This window comes from Taudactylus pleione, unplaced genomic scaffold (genome assembly GCF_031769625.1).
Source record: "Taudactylus pleione unplaced genomic scaffold, aTauple2 ptg000244l, whole genome shotgun sequence".
NCBI classification, from domain to species: Eukaryota; Metazoa; Chordata; class Amphibia; order Anura; family Myobatrachidae; genus Taudactylus; species Taudactylus pleione.
Window position 1 is genome coordinate 1844263 of NW_028284646.1, and position 23781 is coordinate 1868043.

The 23781-nt window shown below is 42.3% G+C and overlaps 1 protein-coding gene across 1 annotated transcript in view; it reads right to left on the reverse strand.

Moving 5' to 3' along the window:
- LRRC1 (leucine rich repeat containing 1) overlaps window positions 1-23781 on the reverse strand; it is a 197550-nt gene that overhangs the window by 105157 nt on the left and 68612 nt on the right. The window contains exon 2 of the mRNA XM_088479671.1: window positions 21985-22102. Within this exon, the coding sequence (XP_088335797.1) occupies window positions 21985-22102 (118 nt within the window). The remainder of the gene's footprint in view (window positions 1-21984; window positions 22103-23781) is intronic.

Sequence of the window (23781 nt, forward strand, 5' to 3'; positions counted from 1 at the left end):
TGGTATAAACCTACCGGCGCCAAACTCCGAAAAGCTTAGATTTTTGATGTTTGGTACATAGGGCCATGATCGTAGTCCCCATTGATAACAATGGGGACAGCGATCTACATTGCCAATTAGAACTCTAACAGAGATTTCTGTGAAATCTGCTGCACTGCGCTATTAGTATATAGCAACACTTCTTAAAATTAAGCAGAAACTGCAGTTCCAACATAATTTTATGAAAAGCTTGATACATAGGCCCCTTAATGAAAATGCAAACAAAGGAACATTTTTCCTTAGAACATGAAGACTCTCACCAAGACATTGTGAAACAACTTGGAGAAACCAAATACCTTCTATGCTATCACTGTATACAAGTGAAGAGCAATGAATGTCTATCTCTGGCTTTCAGAAAGTAGAAGTGGTGATAGTTTTAGCCCTGGCTCCAAAGTCTAATTGTGTGTCTTCTAAATCTGTAATACAGTGAGATGTAATCTGAGGTAATTTAAGAGAGGAGAGGGGCCCCTGTTCTCCTGTCACCTCAAGGGGCAGCTCAAGGCATGGGCTGAAAGGGGCCGTCGTCCCAGAGTGCCATAGCCTGGTAAGGCACAGCCCTGCGCACCCAGCTGAACCCATGGGCCGCCTCCATCCCAGACTCTGGTTTGTGCTGCGCTACTCCTGACAACCTGGGACACCAGGAGCGGACAGGACCCTCATAGCAGGTCACAGCCACCCAATATATATACGATACACTATTACCTTCTTTCCGCTGGTATCATACAGCTGTCACTGTCCTCTCTCTGTCCGCTCTATTTTCCTGTTCTCCCCCTCCTGCCATGGGTGGTGCTGTCCTGTGGGCGGGTCCCAGTGTGATTCAGCTGAGAAGTACTCTGGGGGGAGGGGAATCTGAGCAATTGCCCCCACCCACCTTTCTCAGGGCTTAATTCAGAGGCGGCCGTACGGTCTTCGACCGCCTCGATGTTTTGCCAGTGCGCATGCGCACAAGGGAGCCGGCTCCCTCGTGCGCATGCGTGAGACCCGCTACGACCGACAGCGCCGGTCGTAGCAGGTCTCTTTCCAAAGGGGGCGAGCTGTCGATGTTGATTGGCAGCTCGCCCCGTTTGGAAGGCGGGCCGGGGGGGGGCAGCCCAAACGGAGGCGTTCCCATGGGAACGTACTACCGTTTGGGGGAGGCCCCACTGACATCACTAGTGATGTCAGTGGAGAGCTTCCGGCTCTGACAGAGCAAGAAGCTCTCCGGGGCTTACGACAAGTGAGACCCTACCCTAGGGTCTCGTCGCAAGCCCCGATGGTCTCTGACCATCGCGACCATCACCTGAGCGGTCGTTAGAGACGTGGGTGTAAACCCACAGCCTAACGACCGAAACAGAGGCGGCTGGTCAGGATGCAAGCGGCCGCCCAGTTTCTGAGCGACCGCTTGCATCCTCCGACCGCCTCTGAATGAGGCCCTCAATCTCTTGTCCTACCTCCTGGCCCCTATTTCCCCGTACAAAGCTCCCTCCCCCTGGCCTCTGTTTTATATATATATTTAAATATCTCACATGCGCGAGACCTGGATAGCGACGGGCTAACAGTCGGCACGGGTCTCGTACCAAAGGGGGCGTGCTGCCGATGTTGAATGACAGCACGCCCCCTTTGGTGGGCGGGCCGGGGGAGTGGCTGCCCAAACGGAGGCGTTCCCATGTGAATGCCTCTGTTTGGGGGCGGCCCCACTCACATGACGAGTGGGAGAGATTTCGGCTCTGTGAGAGCAGAAATCTCTCTGGGACTTGCGGCAACGAGACCCTACCACAAGGGTCTCGTCGCAAGCCTGATGGTCGCGATGGTGTTGACCATCACGACCATCTTCCTGGCCGCTTGCTATAGCTGTGGGTGGTCACCCATAGCTATGCGAGCGGCCAGGAGGCCGCTCTAAAAAACGAAAAGGCTGGCCCTGATTCAGAGCGAGCGCTCTGTCAGAGCGTCCGGCTCTGAATCAGGGCCACAGTTATAGAATTGTGTTATTAGACCACGTTCACTTCTCATGGATCGGCCAAATCCATTTAAGATTCTCTAGGAAGTGTGTGGGATGCATGAGGGATAATACCCGAAAAATAGGGCACCTCCTGCAGTTTCCCGGAAAGTAGGCAGGCATGATACTGTATATATAGACAGATACTGCCAGGCTAATGCCGCACAAGTTCAAATGCAAATTCCTCCGGACACTTTAGAAATGTGTGTTAATGAATCCAAAGGTGCTAGGTCAGTGACACCACTGTCAGTGCATCACCAGCTACCCTCTGCGTCTCTCCCAGTCCACCTTGCGGCCTGCCACCTCTTCTTCTGCATTGCATGCTGTGGGCAGTAGAACACCACACAGAACAGCACAAGGTGGACACAGAGGCTGGAGCAGCAGCAGGAGGAGGAGGTACCGGAACGTGAAGCCATGAGAGGAAGTGCGTGTGTGCGAGGCTATGGGGGCAGCAAGTGTGTGAAGGTATGGGGAGCAGAGAGTATGTGTGAGGCTGTTTGCCTGTGTGGGGAGGCACTAAAAGTAATTCTCATCCTGGGCTCCATTTGGTCGACAATCAGCCATGCCCTCTCTCACTGACGCTGTTGCCAGAAAGACTCTGGCACTGTACTAGAGCACACTGCACATGCACAGGTCTCTGGGAAAATGGTGCCTGCACCATTCTTCTGTTGATTTTGCAGAGCTGACGATACAGAGGTTAGTATAATGTGAGCAAAAATTTTAAATACGCCTATGTATATAATGCTCAAAACATGTATTTTTAAGGAACGAATAGTAATACATCCACAGACATTGTGTCTTGCCGGCATTACTAATTTTCCTTTGTATGAAAACCTTGCAATGTCGGGACTAGGTAATTGGCCAATATCAGCAGAGCTGGGCATCATGGCAGTATGTTGTGCAGAACTGAATCCCCCCCCCTATAGAGTGCAAATATCTTTACACTGCACTTCTAAATTTGTAAAAGCAACATTACCTTTGCAACTGCTCATTTCAGAAGGAGTAAGGATACTGCAATACCTGGACGACCTCCTGATGTTAACAATCTACAGTGGTTTTACAACATCATCATCTCCAGCTGAACACTATGTCTACAGGAGCAGGGCTGAATAATCAATTGGTAAAGGTCTTCCCTTTTCGCCAACAAGATGGTACATCATCTGGGGGCGTTACTGCATTCCCTGGTACAAGGATCTTTCTACCAGTGGACAGGTTTTCGGCTATACAATTCTGGATGGGCAAAAATTCAGAGGGTATCCATTCACTCAGCAATAAAGGTCCTGGGGTCCATGGTATCCACCTTCAACATGGTGGAATATGCCCAGTTACATTTCAGGCCTTCTACAAAGATTGATACTCTCTAGAAGCAACGGACAGCATCTTCTTATAGTGCACCCATTCTGTGGGAGATGGACAAATCAAGAAAGTCATCTGCCAATAAACATTATGGAACGGCAGGCAGTATACAGAGCACTGATCAAGGCACAGAACCTGCTACATGGCAGGCCGGTCCAGATCCAGTCCAACAATGCGACTACAGTGGCCTACCTCAATCATCAGGGGGGCACAAGAAGGTATGCAGACAAGGAAGAAGTGACAAAGGTTCTGATTTGGGCAGAACATCATCTTCCAGCCATTTTGGCAATATTAATACCGGGAGTGCTAAATTGGGAAACAGACTTCCTAAGTAGCCAGGACATACACGTCGTAGAGTGGTCTCTCCATCTGGGAGTGTTTCAGCTCCTGGTAAACAAATGGGGTCTACCAGAGAGAGATCTCATGACGTCACACCACAACCACAAGGTCCCCAGGTACAGGGCCAGGTCCAGAAACCCTTCAGCAGCCTTAATGGACGCACTGGCCGTAAGATGGGACTTCAAGTCGGCATATCTCTTTCCTCCAATTTCCCTGCTCCCAAGAGTTCAGGAAAATTCAAGCAGGAAGGCGGAACAGTAAGACTGGTGGCTCCAGCTTGGCCCAGACGTCTTTGGTTCACAGACATCCTGTGGCAAGATCTGCCAACGCAAAATCCCTACTGACATTTGGATTTGCCCAGTCTAACTTTGATGGCGTGGCTCTTGAATCTTCCATCTCAAAAGCGATGGGATTTTTCAGTTCTGTAATTCATATGATGCTTAGAGCATGGAAGCCTGCTTCTGCCCACATCCATTACAGAATTTGGCATTGTTTTGCTCAATGGTGTTCTCAAAAGGAATATGATCCTACGGTGTTCAGGATTACCAGGATACTGGCTTTTCTGCAGGTAGGGTTAGGCAATGGTCTCTGCCTGGCCACTTTGAGAGTGCAGGTTTCTGCATTGTCAGTCTGGTTCCAGAAAAAGATTACTCATTATCAGATGTTAGAATTTTTTTCCAAGGAGTTCTGCGAGTTTACCCTCCTTTTGTTCCACCGATAGCAATGTGGCATTTGTCTTTGGTTCTTAAGGGGTTACAAGCTTCCCCATTTGAACCTTTAGACTATGTAGATTTGAAGTGGTTGACAGCAAAGACAATTTTTCTTTTTAATATCTTTTCTGCTTGCAGAGTCCCGGATTTGGCAGCACTCTCTTGTCGCTCCCCATTTTTGACTTTTCACCAGGATAAAGCTGTTCTTCGTACAAGGGAGGGTTACCTTTCTAAGGTAGTGTCCCATTTCATATAAATGAAGAAATTGTTGTTCCAGCTTTTCAGGCTGCAGACCTTTCTGTATGTGAAGCCTCCCTGGACATAGTTCGTGCTCTCCATATTCATGTGGAGCGTACAAACTGTTAGAAAATCAGATTCTCACTTTGTGAAAACCATATAAAACAAACGAGGATGGCCAGCTAATAAGCAGACTCTGGCAAGATGGCTACACATGACTCTCTCTCAGGTGTAAACACAGGCTGATCTTCCTGTCCCAAGCACAGTGACAGCACATTCTACTGGGTCTGTAGGGCCATCGTGGACATTCAGTCGTGGTGCCTCTGCTTAACAACTGTGCAAGGCTGCCACATGGTCTTCTGTCACTTTTCTTAGGTTTTATGCCTTTGATACTTTTGCCTCTAGAATGCTTTCTTTGGACGACAAGTTCTCCTTTCTGCTCAGGAGCGTCCCCCACCCTGAGGGTACTGCTTTAGGACATCCCCATGGTATCCCTGCGGATCCCTATGGACCCTGAAGAAGAAATTTAGAGTTATGGTAGTCTTACCTAGATAACGCCTTTTCTTTGAGGTCCATAGGATCCACAGGGTGCCCACCCTTTGGCACCTGGCTTCACTGGGTGATTCTCTTTCGATCACAGATTCCCTCATATTCTGTAAGTGTATTTCTGGTGTATGATTGTTTTTCCTTCTCCTGCCTTTAGGCTTGTTAACTAAACAGAAGTCCTATGGCTAGGGGCTGGGTATATATGGAGGATCCGGGGCATTCTGGGAGCCAAAGCTTTAACTATTTGGTGCCTGGTATTCCAACCATAATATATCCCCTGGGTATCCCTGTGGACCCTATGGACCTTGAAGAAAAGGAGTTATCTAGGTAAGTCTACCATAACTCTATAACTTATCTGGTAGGAGGCTATGTATAACTGCTTAAGTGTACTTTTTATGCCCATTTTATTTTGCATATTGTGAATGATACCTATGCTAGATGCAGTTTTTTCTTTTACCTACAGTATGTCCACCACTGATGAGAGAAAGCCAGGACTGTCAAACATTTGACAATGAGATGAGCCTACATTACAAGCAGTTAGGCTACTGGGGGGGGAGGGTTAGGGGAATATACTTACCTCCATCTGTCGGGATTGTGATCCAGTCGAGATTCTGACCGCCGGCATCCCGTACAAAACCTGTGTGAGGGAGTGGTCACATTGTGCAGCACACTTATTCATGCATTAATACCCTAAGCAATTTTTTCTACCTTCACTAATAAATGGCGCAAGCAACAAGTGTGGTGGGCAAATATGTAAAAACCTCCATATTTGATTAAAACCAATAAAGCCCAGTGTTCTCCCTAGGATCAGTTTGACAGGTACTTCACCTGGCTATCTTTATAAATCTTTCAGACTAACAGCTAACACCCAGGTTATTACAGGGTTGCTTCAGGTATAAAAGAGGCCAGGGTTGGACTCCCTGGTTGAGTGAACCGGCAATCCAACCCAGGTAGCTTGCAGGGTTTTACACGACAATGACCCGTGTAACCCTACAGTGTAAACAGTTAAAACGGGTCTTCCGACCCGGGTCCAGTGTGCAGCATGGAGAGTTCGGATTTTCCAGCACTTGGAAATTATGTAATCTCCAAGCGCCAACAGTCCAGTTCCACAGCACCCATGTGCAGTGCGAAAGGCACCGACCAGGGGATAACCAGGCTTGGCGCTGCGGTCTGAAAAGGGTATGTCCCAGGTCTGACCCGGTTTGGAATATTAATTTAGTGTAAAAGGGGTATGTGTTTAGGTGTCCATACACGTTGAGATTTTTTTTATTTATTTATTTTTTTACACGATTTGGCCATTTTCGATCATTCATAACAACCAATCGTGTAAAAAGTGGTGTATTCCAGTACAATTACGATGCGCGTGCTCGGTGTCGTTTATCGGCATCGTTGATCAACTAAACCTGCAGTAAGATTTCGACCTATTGTGAACGATGTGACAAACATTGTACGGCGTTTGTGCACATCATGCACGATAGCGATGCATGTAGCACGGACCAGGGAGATCCGTGCTACATGCATCTGTGTCATTGACATAGAAGCATGGACGGGTCAGTGGGACCCATCTGTGCTGCTGTGTATTTCAATGAGACAGATGCACACATGGACCAGGAGATCTGTGCTACTTGCATCTGTGTCATTGACAGAGCACGGATGGGTCCGAGAGATCCATCTGTGCTGCAGCGGTAAAAAAAAAAAAATGTCGTGCCCCACCCTCAAAAAGAGCAACCAGCCGCGGGCATTTAGTGACCCAGTGCTGGTTGAGCTTTAATACAGCGGACAAACGACGTATGGGTCCCCTGTACTTAAGAACAACCAGCACCGGGCTAGGCGGAACCAGCCCTAGTTACCAAACTATGGGGGACAAACAAAGTAGGGGTCCCCCTGTACTTTGCGCAACCAGCACTGGGCTCTGATCCAGTCCTGGATCTGGAAATACAGGGAGAAAAAATTTGTAGAACCAGCCCGGGACTTTTTCTAGTGGGGGCTAATGTCACAGCCAGGGGAGCCCTTTCGCCGGGCCCCCCAGACGAAGCATTAACCCTGACTGCTAGTCAGTCCAGGCCGGGGATCCCTGAGGAGCTGGGGACCCCCCCCAATAAAGGGGATGCACTCTCCAGGACACCCCAGGGCCAAGGCTGATAGCCCGGGGCTAGCCCCGGCACCCCTTCGGGTGGTGGGAGCAGGGTTGATAGTGTAGTGTAGAGCATTTTATTAAAATCAAAATATTGTCTTTTGCTGTGGAACTACAGATCCCAGCAAACCTCCCCCGCATGCTGGTACTTGGAGTACCACAAGTACCAGCATGTGGGGCATTACGGGCCCACTGGTACCTGTAGTTCCACAGCAAATATTAAAATAAAAACAGGACACACACCATAAAAAGTTTATTAAACATACAGTACATCCACACACACACACACACACACACACACACGTGTACACATACTCACCTATGTATCCCTGTAGCCATTTGTGCTCTTCTCCATGTAGAAAGTCCATAGAGTACATGTAAAAAAAAAAAAATATATTATATATATATATATATATATATATATATATATATATATATACACACATATATACACACACACATACATACACATAGAGAGATATATATATATATATATCTATCTATCTCCATACTCACCGTCTCCTATGCGAAGTTCGGGTTCTCTTCGTTCCAAAGTTGGCATCCCATGGGATCTTGGCAAAACAAAAACTCGGAAATACGCGAGCCACTGACTTTAGTACCATCCTGTAAGGACGGTACTTCCCGAAGGAGAGCTCAGCGACGGGGTATCACTATGGAAACCCCGCCGCTAAGCGCTCATAGGCTGAAAGAGGCGAGCCTTCCGCCTCTCAGCCAATAAACTGTTCCCACCATTGAAGAGGACCCGAACTTCGCATAGGAGAAGGTGAGTATGGATATTATTATTTTTTTCCAGGTACCCTATGGATTCTACTGGAGAAGGGGACCGATGGGCTACATAGGAGAGTATGTGTACGTGTGTGTGCGCATGTATGTTTAATAAACATACTTTGTACAGTGTGTGTCCTGTGTTTATTTTAATATTGCTTTTGCTGTGGACCTACAGGTACCAGTGATCCCGTAATGCCCCGCATGCTGGTACTTATAGTTCTCCAAGTATGGTGGAGGTTTGCTGGCATCTGTAGTTCCACAGCAAAAGATTATATTTTTACTTTTATCAAATGCACTACACCATCAACCTGGGACTCACCGCCCGGGCTATCTAGGCCTGGGGTGCCCTGGAGAGGGTGACCGATGTATTGGGGGGGGTCCCCAGCTGCCCAGGGATTCCCGGCCTGGGCTGACTAGCGGTCACGGTTAATGCTTCGGCTGGGGGGCCTGGTGAAAAGGCTCCCCTGGCTGTGGCATTAGCTCCCCGTTAGAAAAAGTCTGGTGCTGGTTCTGGATTATACAGGGGGACTCTACTCATTTTTTTTCCCCCTGTATTTCCAGAACCAGTTCAGAGCCCAGTGCTGGTTGCGCAAAGTACGGGGGATCCCTACGTTGTTTGTCCCACGTATTTTGGCAACCAGGGCTGGTTCTGACTAGCCCGGTGCTGGTTGCGCTTAAATACAGAGGGACCCCCTACGTCGTGTGTCCCCTGTATTTAAGCACAACCAGCAGTGGGTCACTACAAGCCCGGGGCTGGTTGCTCTTTTGGGGGGCACGCCATTAGTTTTCTTTTTTTACACAGGTTTTTTTTTTTTTTTTACCGCAGCAGCACAGACGGGTCTCCCTGACTCGTACATGCTCTGTGTCAATGACGCAGATGCATGTAGCACAGATCTCCTGGTCCGTTTGTGCATCTGTGTCATTGAAATACACAGCAGCACAGAGGGGTCTCACTGATCCCGTCCGTGCTTGTGTCAATGACATAGATGCATGTAGCACAGATCTCCTGGTCCGTTTGTGCATCTGTGTGATTGAAATACACAGCAGCACAGAGGGGTCTCACTGATACCGTCCGTGCTTGTGTCAATGACGCGGATGCATGTAGCATAGTCTCCCTGGTCCATGCTACATGCATCTGTGTCATATCGCACTCAATCTAATGATTATGAAAATTAGATCGTGCACGATAGACTAGGTGAACATCATAGTTCACCTCAGCTGCTGGAGAACATTCAAGGGCGATTGCATCGTATGCAAATCGCACAGTGTATGGGCACCTTTACACTTGTGTCTGATCTGCCTGTTTTTAGCGGGATTGGGTGTGCTGAGGTTGCTAAGCAACTGCTTTCCACTCTGGCTCAGCATTGAGCAGCACTTGAGCTGACTGACAGCTCTCAGGGCTGCTAGTTCCCAGCTGCATTAATCAACACTGTGTTCTTGCAGTTGTTCACATGATCTAATTTCAGCAGGTGACTAGTTGTTACCCACATAAATGCATTCAGTACACTCACTGTCCTGCTGATGTTAGGTTTTACCTGGGTGAGCTCCTGCCCTTGCTGTTCCTGAGGAATGTGGTATTCTATGTATTGGATCTAAGCAGACTACTGAACTCTTGTCTGCATCTGTTCAGTGTCCTTCTACTGTCTTCTGAACTAACCTGCCATGTACTCTACTCTACTGTGTCTCAGTATATATCAATGTGTCTCAGCATGCATTGCTGGGCACAATAATATATGTGTATACATATTCAGACTCTCTCACACAGAATTACAAGTTCCACATATCAAATTAATCAGTGCAGTCTCGTGAAGCCGTTAGTCACATCTTATTGTGAATTATACAGATTTTCAGGTGAAAAAGATGTTGAGCGCAAGCTGAGTAGCACGAAACCTGGAGCGCCAAGATCGGCTGTGTGGCGCAACTGCAGCAATAGTGTACAGCAGTCATTCCCAACCTCGGTCCTCAAGGCACACTAACAGTCCTGGTTTTAGTGATATCCATGCTTGAGCACAGATGTTAAATCAAACTAACTGAGGTACTAATTAAGTCACCTGTGGCTATCCTTAAAACCTTGGACTTTAAAGGCCCCCATACACCTAAGCGATTTCTAGACGATCACACGATTTTCAACTCAACGTACGTTCAGTCTTGTGGCAATCGTGCATTTTTTCATCCAATGCGCGCTCCCGTGGGTCCTTCAATCGTCTCTTATGATCATATGTGCAGCACATATGTTCTATCGTATCGTGTTCAGAACATGGCTTTTTCTTCATGCGATCCATCGTGTGGCAATACAGGCATTTCGATGGCTGTTTGTCCCTATTCCCTAATGAGCGCGTGAGGCACAGGATCGATCATACGACTGATCCTGTGCAAAGACAAAAAAAACAAAAACGTGCCGACGGAACTGCAGGGTAATCGGATGTAAAACGGATCGGAAGCTGATCGTGTAGGTGTATGGGCCCTACTAGTGTGCCTTGAGGACCGTGGTAGGGAACCCCTGGTGTACAGTATGAGGACATATTCACAAATAGACTTAAAATACCAGGTAAGTCGCATTAAAAAAAGTGTTGGTTTGCAAGAGTAACACACGTGACATAATATAAAATAAATTATGGAATGAAAATATTTATCATCATCATCATCAACGTATTAATGTTTTATTACAAAAAAAACCTAACAATTATAAATCTTTAACATACATAACACCATTACTACACAAGTAATATTCCTGTCAAACCTTTATTTGGCCCCAGTTACATACTCCAATCCTTAAAGTATTTGTAAACCAATGCTATAGCCTTTAATTAGTCAATGATTAATCCATCATTAAACTGCCGCATCAGTAATTATTTACATTCTTTCCCACACTAAAAACACATTAGTCTAGGCATCATAAAAAATGTTTTAAACAAACTGGATGAGCTGGACTTCAGAGTAAAACAATTATGCAGTGTTCATCAATGGTAATTATTTTACCTAAAAAATGTGCTGTTCATTAAAACTGATAATTTCAGCAAATATTGATATGAAGTATTTTTCAAGAATAATAAAAATGTTCAAATCAACAATATATACTGTGTCAATGAAAAATCAATATGTAATATAATTCCAGGGAGGTTGTACAAAATACTTAAATTCAAATGTAACAAATTTGTAATCACAGAACTGGATCCTACTATATAACTAATTGTTTATGGCTACTTTTTCAGGAATTAGTACAAAAGAAAAAAGTTAAAAAGTGGAGAGAAAAGTTGAATTGTATCATTCTCATTTTTAGGTGTTATCCAAGGCAATTTGTTTAATTTTCAGCACATCAGTGACCGGATAACCTTACTCTGCCAAGTGGTAGAGATTTGTGTAGAGGTTATCCTTCCTTGAGAAGCCTGAGTGGGCTTACTTTGACATTACTGAGGTAAAGGGATCCCCTTTCATTGTCAGTAGCTGCCTGTTACTGTTTCTTCCAACTGCATTTTGAGTGATTAACTTGTTGCCCCCACTTATTCCTCCAAGCTTTTAATCACTGGTACCAGGAACAATTACTTCTGGGTACAGAATAGCATGGGTTAAACCAGCTGCTGTCCCTTTAACTAATCCAGCTGTGTGCATGCACTGTTCACATGCACTCAGCTGGAGAAGTTCAGCATTATTTCTAATGAATAGAGGGGAATGTGTCTGCAAGAGCAGTCATTGGCCACTCTCCAGGTGCCTTGAAGTCTGGAACTGGCAGGGATTTCCCCCAAAACTTACTTCCAGGGATTCTGCTCCAGACCCTGGGGCAATAGTCCTTGCTGCTACTACTTTAGGAGCCCTTAGTGCTCCAATTTAGCTGGTAGCTTTCTGGAGTCCTTAGCTCCCCCTGCGTCTAGCGAGATCTTCCAGACTCCAAAGCCTGCATGGAAAGACCTTGGGGTATATTTACTAAAGTGAGAGAGATTTTAAAAGTGGAGATGTTGTCCATTTCTACTTAACATTTAACTAGCACCTTCTAGAAAATAATAGCTAGAATCTGAATGGTTGCTATGGGCAAAATCTTCGCTTTTATAAACTCTCACTTTAGTAAATATACCCCATTAAGTTTAGTTTCTGGCTGGGTCACTTATCAGACAGGGGACACCCAGGGATGTGGTGACCTCCCATGCAGGGCTATCAGCTATCTGGTTCCCTGGGATGGGGCCAGAGCACAAACAGCCCCCAAAAGGCCTCTAAATCCTCCTAGATCACCAGAGAAAAAAAAGATACTGTGCACTTTATTTAAATAAAACATTTAAATATATAAACTTATATTAGGTACTCAGTGCTTTCAGCCTCAGTGCTCTAAAATACATATTATACCTTAAAACATATATAAGCACATTTTATTTAACACTGCATTTTATATACAATTACCTCAGCGCCTAGCACCCAGTGCCCAGCTTAATTCCACACACAATGCCTCTAGTCCCTGCAAGGCAGGCACAGAGTATTTCAATGCAATGCACTAGGAGTTAACCCTCGCAATGCTGCAGCAGAGTGCTACGGCACATTACATTTAATTTAAAAAAAAACTACAATTGTATTAATTTTCAATAAGCACTCCTCTGATGCACTGTGCACCATTCTCCCTCTACGACCCCGACCATCCCATATCAGGTCCCACAGTGGCCATTTTATGACACAAGAAGAGCCAGGATTGCTATAAGGACCCGGTCACAGCATAAATAACTATATGATAGAACTTTGCAAAATATGTAAACAAATTAAACTAACCATCCATTATCCATGATTTAACCCCTGAAGGACTTTACAACATGAAAAATAATAGACTACAGCAGTTTAATAAATTGAACACTAACATACTTAAATAGAGTAACATAGATAACCATAGTTACATTTATTAGACATAAAAAAGGACTGGTAAATTGGTAAAAGGACTGCTAAAAATGTCAAGATCCTTTTATAAATATTACAATATACAGTATTATCTCAGGTTCACATTAGCTAGATGTTTTAAACCAAATAAATGAAAAAAATTAAATGGACTATCTGCAGAGCAATGTAAATTTTTTGCAAAACACAACATTTTCTTTATGCAGTATCTTAGTGCTCTAACACAGGTGCATTAGAGAGCTGCATGAAGGCCCTGCCTCTATACTTCCCGGACAGATTTCACTGGCTACTGCTAGACACAGCCCTATCCTCTCCCTCAACCAGCCACCCCTCCCTCCACAATCCAGTCTTTCGACAGATGAAAGAGACAAGGTGAGAAGGGGAAAGGAGGGTCAGAGATGAGACAGAAGAGAATGAGGGGAGGGGGCAGCGATGAGAGAGACAGTGAAGTTGAAAGAAAGAGCAGATATGGGGAGGAAATATGTCAGTGCTTAGAGCGGACCATCCTTCCCCTATGCCCACCCTATGCCATTAAGCTGGAGAGACCCTGGTAGTGGCATGAGGCTAGCGAGACACAGATGGGGCAGCAAGAGGTTTGAGAGACAGGGGGTTGAGGCTGGAGAGACACATGGGATGAGGCTACAACTAAATGTAGCATGACATGTTTGTATTTATAATGTAATTAAACAATTTTATTACCAACCTAAATGTACAGATGTGCCCTCATACACTAAAGCTGCAGTCGCGCCAAACAGCCGTTCTCAGCACGCCAGGTTCTGTCTGACTCTGCCTGTGCTGAGTGTTTTTCTCGTATTTTTCATCTGAATAACGAATGCCACAGCCACTGATTACATTGATATGCGACTTGAATATCACGGTACTATGCATAGAACGTAATAAGAAGGAACTTGTCAGAACAGACTTCGGTTTTACCCTTGAAAGTAATGGAAAGGTGTGTGCAAACATTCATGCACATAAATTAAACATCATTTTCAATTTGATGTGATAAATTATAAAGAAATATACTTATCTGACTCATTATTCCATAGCAATAAATCCAATATTGGTTTTGTTTTGCTTAATGAAAACCAGCTAAAAAATTGGAGAAAAGTGGTATTTGCACATCTGTACTATTTACTAAAGCATTAAATACACTGCTTAAAGGTTTCTGTAAGAGAATCAAAGTGCCAATATTTTCTTTTGATCAACAAAACTTTTTTACAGCAATATTCCATCTCTGAACCAAAGTATTCTGGAAACAGCAGAACATTAAATCTTTTTAACAGAACTCATACATTATTCAGCATTCAGTGACATTTCTCACATTGATATAAAGGAGTATTAATTCACTTTCTAAGGCAGTTGATGTGCTTTTATTAGAAATGACCTGAACAATCCAAAGCCTTGAAAGCTTAGATGACTGTTAGGATTTGGAACAGTGTTCCTTAACCATTAAACAAGGGTCCATTTGTCGGAGAATATCACATGTGACAACAAGGTTGGAACATAGAACTCTCTTGGTTGAGGCCAGATGTTCTACAGCATATGCTGTACTAATGCAAGTACAACCAAAAGACAAATACTTAATCCTAACTGCGTCACGACTCAAAAACCAATGCAAAACAAGTCAGGCTAAACATAATCCCAGATAGCAAAGGCAAAAGATTTTATTTAGCAAATGCTGCTCATTTTTCCGTTTTACTCTAGTATAAAAGACACCTAAGAAATCTCTTACTCAAAAGCAATTTATGTGTGTGTGTTTTTTACGATGTTTTACAATTTCCTGGATTTTGCTTGTATGCACTACATAATAATAGCTAACTGTTTATAGTGTAATATACTTAAAACTTTACATTATAATCTGAGTGCTGAAAAGCCAGAGCCTAGAAATCTTGTCAAATGTTTGAAACATAACATACAGATGTGCATACAGATGTGTCCTACCTCATCTAGCCTCAATTCGCCATGTGGAGCGAGGTGCCTGGCGCGAGTGAGCGTCTTTTGCTGAAAATGCGTCTTAATTGCAATGCAATGCAAAAAGGATGCACAAGTAGACTTTACTTTCAAATGCGACACTTGTCTATTATATACGAAGCACAATGGAACTTGGCATGTAAAATAGCCACGTCCACTGCAAAGACTCAGTTGCACACAGATATACAAGTGTTTCATATCAAATCAATCCGTCTCCTTGGAGCATCCTAGTCAAATTGCATTGCAAATAAAGGCTCACACACACACTAGACCAGTGTTGGCGAACCTTGACACTCCAGCTGTTGTGGAACTATATATCCCAGCATGCCCTGCCACAGTTTTAGCATGCCCTAATAGCAAAACTGTAGCAGTGCATGCTGGGTTATGTAGTTCCATAACAGCTGGAGTGTCAAGGTTAGCCAACACTGTACTAGACGATGTGCTGTATGAACGATATTGGTGAAAAGATTACCCTTGGACTTTCTGTAGTGCAGGACAAACGATATTGGGTGCACACACTGACAGATATCTTTAAAGATATCTTTCAGTGAAAGTCCTGCCACACCTCTGAACAGGCAATTCTTGACGATATCGTTAGCTTGTCCTGCATGTACGGACGACAAAAGACATAGTTAACGACCTGTGGGAGCGCGCGTCGTTGGTCTATCACTGCATACACACTAAACGATATGAATGATATATCGTTGAACAATATATTTATCGTCCATAATTTAACATGTTAAGTTATCGCACCCATCGCAGGTTATTTTTGCTTATCACAGCTAAGCGCATTCGCATTTTTCAATGCAATCCTATTGAAAAAGATGCGGTGCGGCATTAGCACGGTAATTTTACGCAGAAGTACCCATGATAATTATAGGTAAAAATGGGGAAATCAGCCTGTGCCCCCCAAAAAAGCAAAACAGATATAGGATAGCAATATAAGAGTGTATTAGTGGCCTTAATAAAATTTGGGGTTCTTAAAATGTGTCAAATGGCTGTTATATGCATGTTTCTAAAACAGAAAAATATGATAAAAATAAAGTAATTTTTGGCCAAATACATGTTTCTTTTTAAATTGGGGGTGCATAAAAATACCTAAGTATATATTTGTGTAAATTAAAGACACTTTTTAAAAAAGCTTCAAAATATGCCTCTAACACCCACCTGCAATCTTAAAAACACCTGTCCCATTCATATAGCACCCCATATACCTGTCCCACATCAACTAATCCATTTTTCCGCACTTTGTACTTATTCACTCCAAAAATAACATGTCATTATTGGCCAAATTAAGAAAAAAAACTTTTTGCCTAATTAGTCAGTAAGGAGGGTGTCCCAGTGGTTATGAACCCAGCACTGAAAATTAATGATAATAATAGGGGTTTTGCACAACTTTTCACTTACTCAGGAGGTGGTGAAAACTTTTTGTGGTAAATGGGATGGAGAATTTGCACCCGTGAAAAGTTGCGGCTAATGGGATTGCGCAAAGTAGTTAAAAAATACGCACAATAAGCCGTTTTTCACGGAAAAGCAGCTTATCATGGCTAATTGAAGACGTCTTTTTCTGAAAAACAGACAAGGAAAAAAAAAAAAAAAAAAGACGCCCGGGACAAGCAGAGTAGCAGGGTACCTGGCGCGCAAAGAGGGGCTGTTTGGCACGATTGCAGCAATGATGAGGGAGGACACATCTGTAGATCCAGGACAATGGCAACAGTGCTGAGTGATCAGCAGCATCGATTAGCAGAGGATCACAGTTACATAGAAAATATACGTTGTTGTTTGTACTAAAATGTAGTACACATGCAGTTTTCATTAGAAAACATTTTTCTTTGTCAGACATTAAGGCCTGTGAAAGCACTTAAGTGCCACAAAATAATCTTGTGACAATTTGTCAACATTGCTTGTTTTCACTGGAAAAACTGATGTTCAAAAATGCTAGTGTCACGCCAGCCTATGTACTCATTCCCACTTCTTCAGTGACAATGTGCTTTTCATAGGATACACAAACCATTACAAATACATTGTAATTAGAACCAAAAGATAAAAGGTTAGTTCTCTCCAGTCCATTGTAAAATCTTAACACGGTCCGAAAACAAAAATACTTTTTGTATTGAGTGCTCCTTTTAAAATTAACTACTTTCTGATCCAATTAGAAAAAAGCTCTCGCAAATACAATGAAGTGCAAAAAGTCAAGGGATTGCAGTGTAAAGGTAAGTGGCATCACCGTACATGCCCTTCGTCTGGGATACAAACACCACAAAATCCCAGACGAAGGGCATGAACCCGAAACATTGGATCATGGATTAAAATCTTTGTGATTATTACTGCAAGTCGTTGAGTGCTGCCAGCCTTTCTATGAGTTATAAGGGACCTGGTGGTCCATGGAAGGCACCGACGCCATTAACTTTCTGTTCCAGTGCTATACATCTATACATATACACATATATATATATATATATATATATATATATTTTAAATGGAATGTACTTAATAATTTACAGACTGAAGTAATGATATAATGCCCCACACTGTGCTCACTATTACATGTGTGGCACTATAGTTGCACCAGAGTCCAACTGATGTTCGGACTGCTGCTCCCTCTCTGCAGTATATGTCCTGGAATCTTCTCAGGATGAAATTGATTCTATTGAAAAGAAACAGTGTGAGGGCGCTCTATGGTGCATTAACGTTTTATTCACAGGTATGCTCTTAAAAACATAGAAAATTATATGGTAGACTCATTCCAAATCACTAACTGTGTGGGCTGGTTACCACGTGGCACAAATTACTATGACCAGGCAAACTCCTACAGCAGCATGTCAGGAACACGAGGAACGCCGGGGACAGCAGGAGAGCCTGATCATCGGGTAGCATCGTCAAGCCCACTCTAATGCGTTTCGTTGCTTTTAAGAGCATACCTGTGAATAAAACGTTAATGCACCTTAGAGCGCCCCCACACTGTTTCTTTTCAATAGAATCAATTTCATCCTGAGGAGATTCCAGGACATATACTGCAGAGGGGGAGCAGCAGTCCGAAAATCAGTTGGACTCTGGTGCAACTATAGTGCCACACATGTAATAGTGAGCACAGTGTGGGGCATTATATCATTACTTCAGTCTGTAATTATTACGCGCATTCTATCTATCTATCTATCTATATATATATATATATATATATATATATATATATATATATATATAATGTGTATATGTATAGCACTGGAACAGAAAGTTAATGGCGTCGGTGCCTTCCATGGACCACCAGGTCCCTTATAACTCATAGAACGGCTGGCAGCACTCAACGACTTGCAGTAATAATCACAAAGATTTTAATCCATGATCCAATGTTTCGGGTTCATGCCCTTCGTCTGGGATTTTGTGGTGTTTGTATCCCAGACGAAGGGCATGAGCCCGAAACGTTGGATCATGGATTAAAATCTTTGTGATTATTACTGCAAGTCGTTGAGTGCTGCCATCCTCTCACATATATATATATATATATATATATATATATATTTTTTTTTTTTTTTTATTCTTTTTTCAACAAACACAGGCAGCACTCCACGGATTTCAAAAACCAAGTCTTGAGAGAAGTTAAATAACTTGCAACGTTTCAGATGATTTATTGCATCTTTCGTCAAGGCATGAACACAATTACAGACAAGCTTACCTTATATAGGGAAACACCATGTGAAATGAACAAACCCACCACCCAAAAAGCCAGAAGTCACAGGGCGCGGCAATACGCGACACACTGATAACTAAAGGGAGAACCTCTCTGTAGCATGAACGGCCCGAGAACCCACAGCGCGTCAGCAAGACTAGCATGTGACTAAACAAAAACACGTGTAGTGTCATGTGACCCACGACTGCCCGACCAGGGCTCATATACAAGGACCAATAGTGTGCAAAGACAAACACTAGGTAGAATCCGTAACCAAGACAACAGAATAACACAAGGACATGGGGGCAGAAATAAAATAACAATATACAACAACATGAGGCATATATACAATTAGAGCGTTAATCACACGAGTGCATATGTAATTAGATGTCTAAATAGTCACTGAGAAGGCACCTTATGATCTCAATGCCACACATTTATACAGCTAGAGATATGATAAATGTATTAACATAAAAAATGTATAATGATAGATTAAGTACTACTGTATGGTAAAGTATAGGTCAGATAACAACAAATAGCACGGATATCTTTTCCACGTAGTATATGTTTAAAAACTAAAACCTCACATTCCCCTTTTCCATTTGTAACTGCTTTTTCTCCAATTAGCAATGTTACTAATAAGGTATCCAAAAGATTTTGGCCCTTGATAAACTCGGATATCAATATTCCTTCTCTTAAAGATACACGCCTTATCAACTGTTACAAGCGTGGTAGAAATCTTAAGGACTGGTTTGTAAGAAATGATGACACTGATAAATGTATGGTTCAACCACAGCATTTTCTTTCTAAACCCGCTGGATGTTGTTATAAATGTGTAGGGTGTGTGACTTGTCGACACCTTGATGCTGGTTCTTACATTACACATCCTCATTCTGGTTGCAAGATCCCTATAAAGCATATTATGACTTGCACAACAAGATATGTTATATATGTCATTAAATGTCCCTGCGGGTTAGCCTATGTAGGCAAGACCGTATGCACATTTAGAGAGCGGGTTGCACAACATCGATCGGCCATTAGACTTGCCCTAGAAGGCAAAAGTTGTGATCAGCCGGTAGCACATCATTTTGTTGCTGCTAGGCACTCTCTTACCACCCTCAGGTACAAATTGGTGGATCATGTGTCACCTTTAATAAAAGGTGGGGATCGCGGTAAAATACTTCTGCAACGAGAATCCTTGTGGATCTATCATTTGAATACAGTTGTGCCATTTGGGCTTAATGAAAGCCTCAGTTTATCATGCTTCTAAATTAGATTATTGATCGCTCTTTTTTTTGTTTTATAATAAATCTTTTTTGGTTTATGTTTCTATGTAATGTGTTTTGTTAGGTTACATCTTAGCCCGGTTAGATATATGTTCCCATGTAGTATCCGTGCTATTTTTTGTTATCTGACCTATACTTTACCATACAGTAGTACTTAATCGATCATTATACATTTTTTATGTTAATACATTTTTCATATCTCTAGCTGTATAAATGTGTGGCATTGAGATCATAAGGTGCCTTCTCAGTGATTATTTAGACATCTAATTACATATGCACTCGTGTGATTAACGTTCTAATTGTATATATGCCTCATGTTGATGTATATTGTTATTTTATTTCTGCCCCCATGTCCTTGTGTTATTCTGTTGTCTTGGTTACGGTTTCTACCTAGTGTTTGTCTTTGCACACTATTGGTCCTTGTATATGAGCCCTGGTCGGGCAGTCGCGGGTCACGTGACACTACACGTGTTTTTGTTTAGTCACATGCTAGTCTTGATGACGCGCTGTGGGTTCTCGGGCCGTTCATTCTACAGAGAGGTTCTCCCTTTAGTTAGCAGTGTGTCGCGTAGTGTTGACGCCGTCACATGTCCCGCGTATTGCCGCGCCCTGTGACTTCCGGCTTTTTGGGTGGTGGGTTTGTTCATTTCACATGGTGTTTCCCTATATAAGGTAAGCTTGTCTGTAATTGTGTTCATGCCTTGACGAAAGATGCAATAAAGCATGTGAAACGTTGCAAGTTATTTAACTTCTCTCAAGACTTGTTTTCTGAAATCCGTGGAGTGCTGCCTGTGTTTGTTGAAATGGTTTATGCGGTCTTTGCTGATGCTTGGATTACTGCACCCCGGCTATTGGACATCATAAACGGAGTGCCGATCTACAGGATATGTATAATATATATATATATGTATAATATATATATATATATATATTTAATTATAATAAGAATATAATAGATTAATAATTATACAATAATAATAAGAATAACAATTCTTATAATTATATATTTATTACATAATTGTATTTGTGTATTTTATCATAAAAGCGCTTTATTGCAAGTGAACTTTGCTTCAGGTTGAATGTACCCCTACTCCCTCATATCTAGGGTGGTTTGCACAACAAGTACAAAAGTATCTCACAATTTTTATTTTGTTTAAGTTTTTGTTGGAAAAACAATTTGGTTAACAGCCCCATACATATTACATAAGAATGAATTTCACTGAGTTATGTATGGAATGCAGAATTTATTTTTTTAGCGAGCTCTATACTAAAGGCAAATGTCTGTTCATCTGAGCTATTCTGTAGAAAACTAAGTTGTAATGCACATAGCTTTGTTAGAATGCCCCAGTACTTGATACAATGTTTTTCAACTCCAGTCCTCAAGAAACTGCAACAGTGCATGTTTTCCAGATGTTCTGCAGGAGAACAGATGTTTTTATTACTGACATTTTAAAAGAGCCACAGTTCGTACTTTTTACTAGCAATTCTGTAAGGAGACCTGGAAAACACTCACTGGGGGGAAATTCAATTCAGCAGGAATTGAATAACTCCGGGAGGGAACTCCCAGAGCTATTCAATTCAGTGCGCTGTTTAGTTTGATTAATGATTTCCTTCTCGCACCCTCCTGAGAAATCAGACTAAAGTGCCGGCCGGAAAGCTGTTTCCGGCTTAGTGTGGCGCTAACAGCCTCGAGGCCAGCACTTAACTCCGACTTAACTCCTCCCTGTCGGTGTAAACATCGCAGTGAACTGAATAACTCCGGGAGCTCCCTCCCGACGCTATTCAATTCCTGCTGAATTGAGTTTGCCTCCACTGCTAGGATTCCCTTAGAACTGGCGTTAAGGACCACTGACTTTCTATAAGGGAATAAACGCATACTGACACTGCCAAAAAAATGGATCGCTGATAACACTACCATCATATACTTAATTTGCAGGCAAAATATTGCATAACTGCAGTTCAATCTATAATATATCCCTTAATGTATGTGAGGTTTATAGCAAGCAACAAACTTTAGTTATATATTAAAAACACTGTAAATGTTTATTAGATTTCAGACTCACCATTCCGAGACACATCAAGTTCTACCAACTGCATAAAGTTTGCTATCTCTGGAGGAAGTCGTTGAATTTCATTATCACTAAGACCAAGTTTTCTTAACTTGACAAGTTGAAAAAATTGCTGTAAAAAATATAAATCACATTTAAGTTAGCATACTGCAAATTCATACATTTCAACATCCTGTATTTTAATGTAATGGACAAATATTTTTTATTTCCTGGATTAATTAAAGCAATGATTAGAACAGTGGGTCCCAAACTGGGTGCAGGCCATGGGTTGGTGGTCCAGGACCAAATCAAAATTATTTATGGTCCATGTAATGGGCAAACCAGACCTGGTGGCTAGAAGAGTAACCCTGTCCACCACCTAACTGAAACAAAGGAGGATCCATAAACAGAATTTACTTAAATATTTTTTTCAGAATTTTCAACAAGAAACTTTTGGCCGAGAGTGTGCAGTAGAAAAAATTCTGATACTCTGGGGTGCAGTGACTCAAAAAAGTTTGGGAACCACTGGACTAGAAGATCACATATAATATAAGTTTAATATAAGTTTATAAACAAATTAATATTTCCATTTAAAACTGCACTCCCAGATAGATGTGCTGCTCACCACTTTTAAATGATGGTGATGATGGGATGAGAGTGTGAAGATCAATCGGACTACACCACATCAGTCTCAGGCTTCAGCCAGAGCTGTGAGAAAAGCCAAATGGTTCAGAGGAAAACAGCTATACAGATTAACAGTCAGGGTACAGGTGAATAATGCCCTGGGAAGGGTGATGTATTTACTATACCTGGGAGCGCTGCTTTAAGTAGTCATCCTTCCCATTTTTGACTACATACATTAAATCATAGTATAGACACTGCTGTCTAAATTAGACCCTTGACTTACTGCTAATTGCTTGGCAAAGCTGCTTTTATTATTTTATTATACTTTGTTACATAATTTTGCAAAATGCCAACAAGCAATCTTGTTAGTAACTTACATACAGTTTGTATATGTACTGTACAACACTGCAAAGTGAAAAGGCATTGTACTTCTAAAGAAGATATTAATTTCACCTTAAGGTTTGATCAATGTGTTTTTCTGGCATTTTTTCAGTAAATAATACAAAAGAAACCAATGAAGCATTAGGAAAATAAATTTAGAATTATTATACACTTTGTTAATTTATCCCCTCAACTCCTACACATGAGAAAACCAAACAGTTTCACGTTTAAGAAAAACTAGTTTTAAAAACAAACATTCTGGTTAATATAGGCATCATCCAAATTCAACAACACAAACTGTTTACTCAATAGATTGTTCTCATTTAGAAAAGAATGTCCCTCTTTTCCTTCATGTTATTACTGTATACTAAGCATGAAATACCACTCAGTCAGCTATAATACTGAGAAACGCACACACTTCTTAGAAGCATTCATAAGCACAATGCTACATACTACAGCCTGCAGTACAAGTATGGTGTGGTCTGTGTGTACAGATGTGTTCACATACATCTATACTCAAATTGTGCTAAATAGCCCTGTTTGGTGCGCCACAAATTTTGACTCTTAAATTAGACTACTTTATAAAAATGATTTTGCTACAGAAATGCAAATTAAGTATTTTGTCCACTATTACGAACATGCAAAATTCAGGTAATAGTACAATCTGGGTAAAAAGACAAAAACACTGGAAGTCCTATACGATTGATATGTGCAATGCATCATTATGCTTAGGGCGGAATTCAATTATCCCTGTTAATGGGTGCCGAATGATCGCTGGTAGCTACTCAATTAGCCCGACTTTACTGG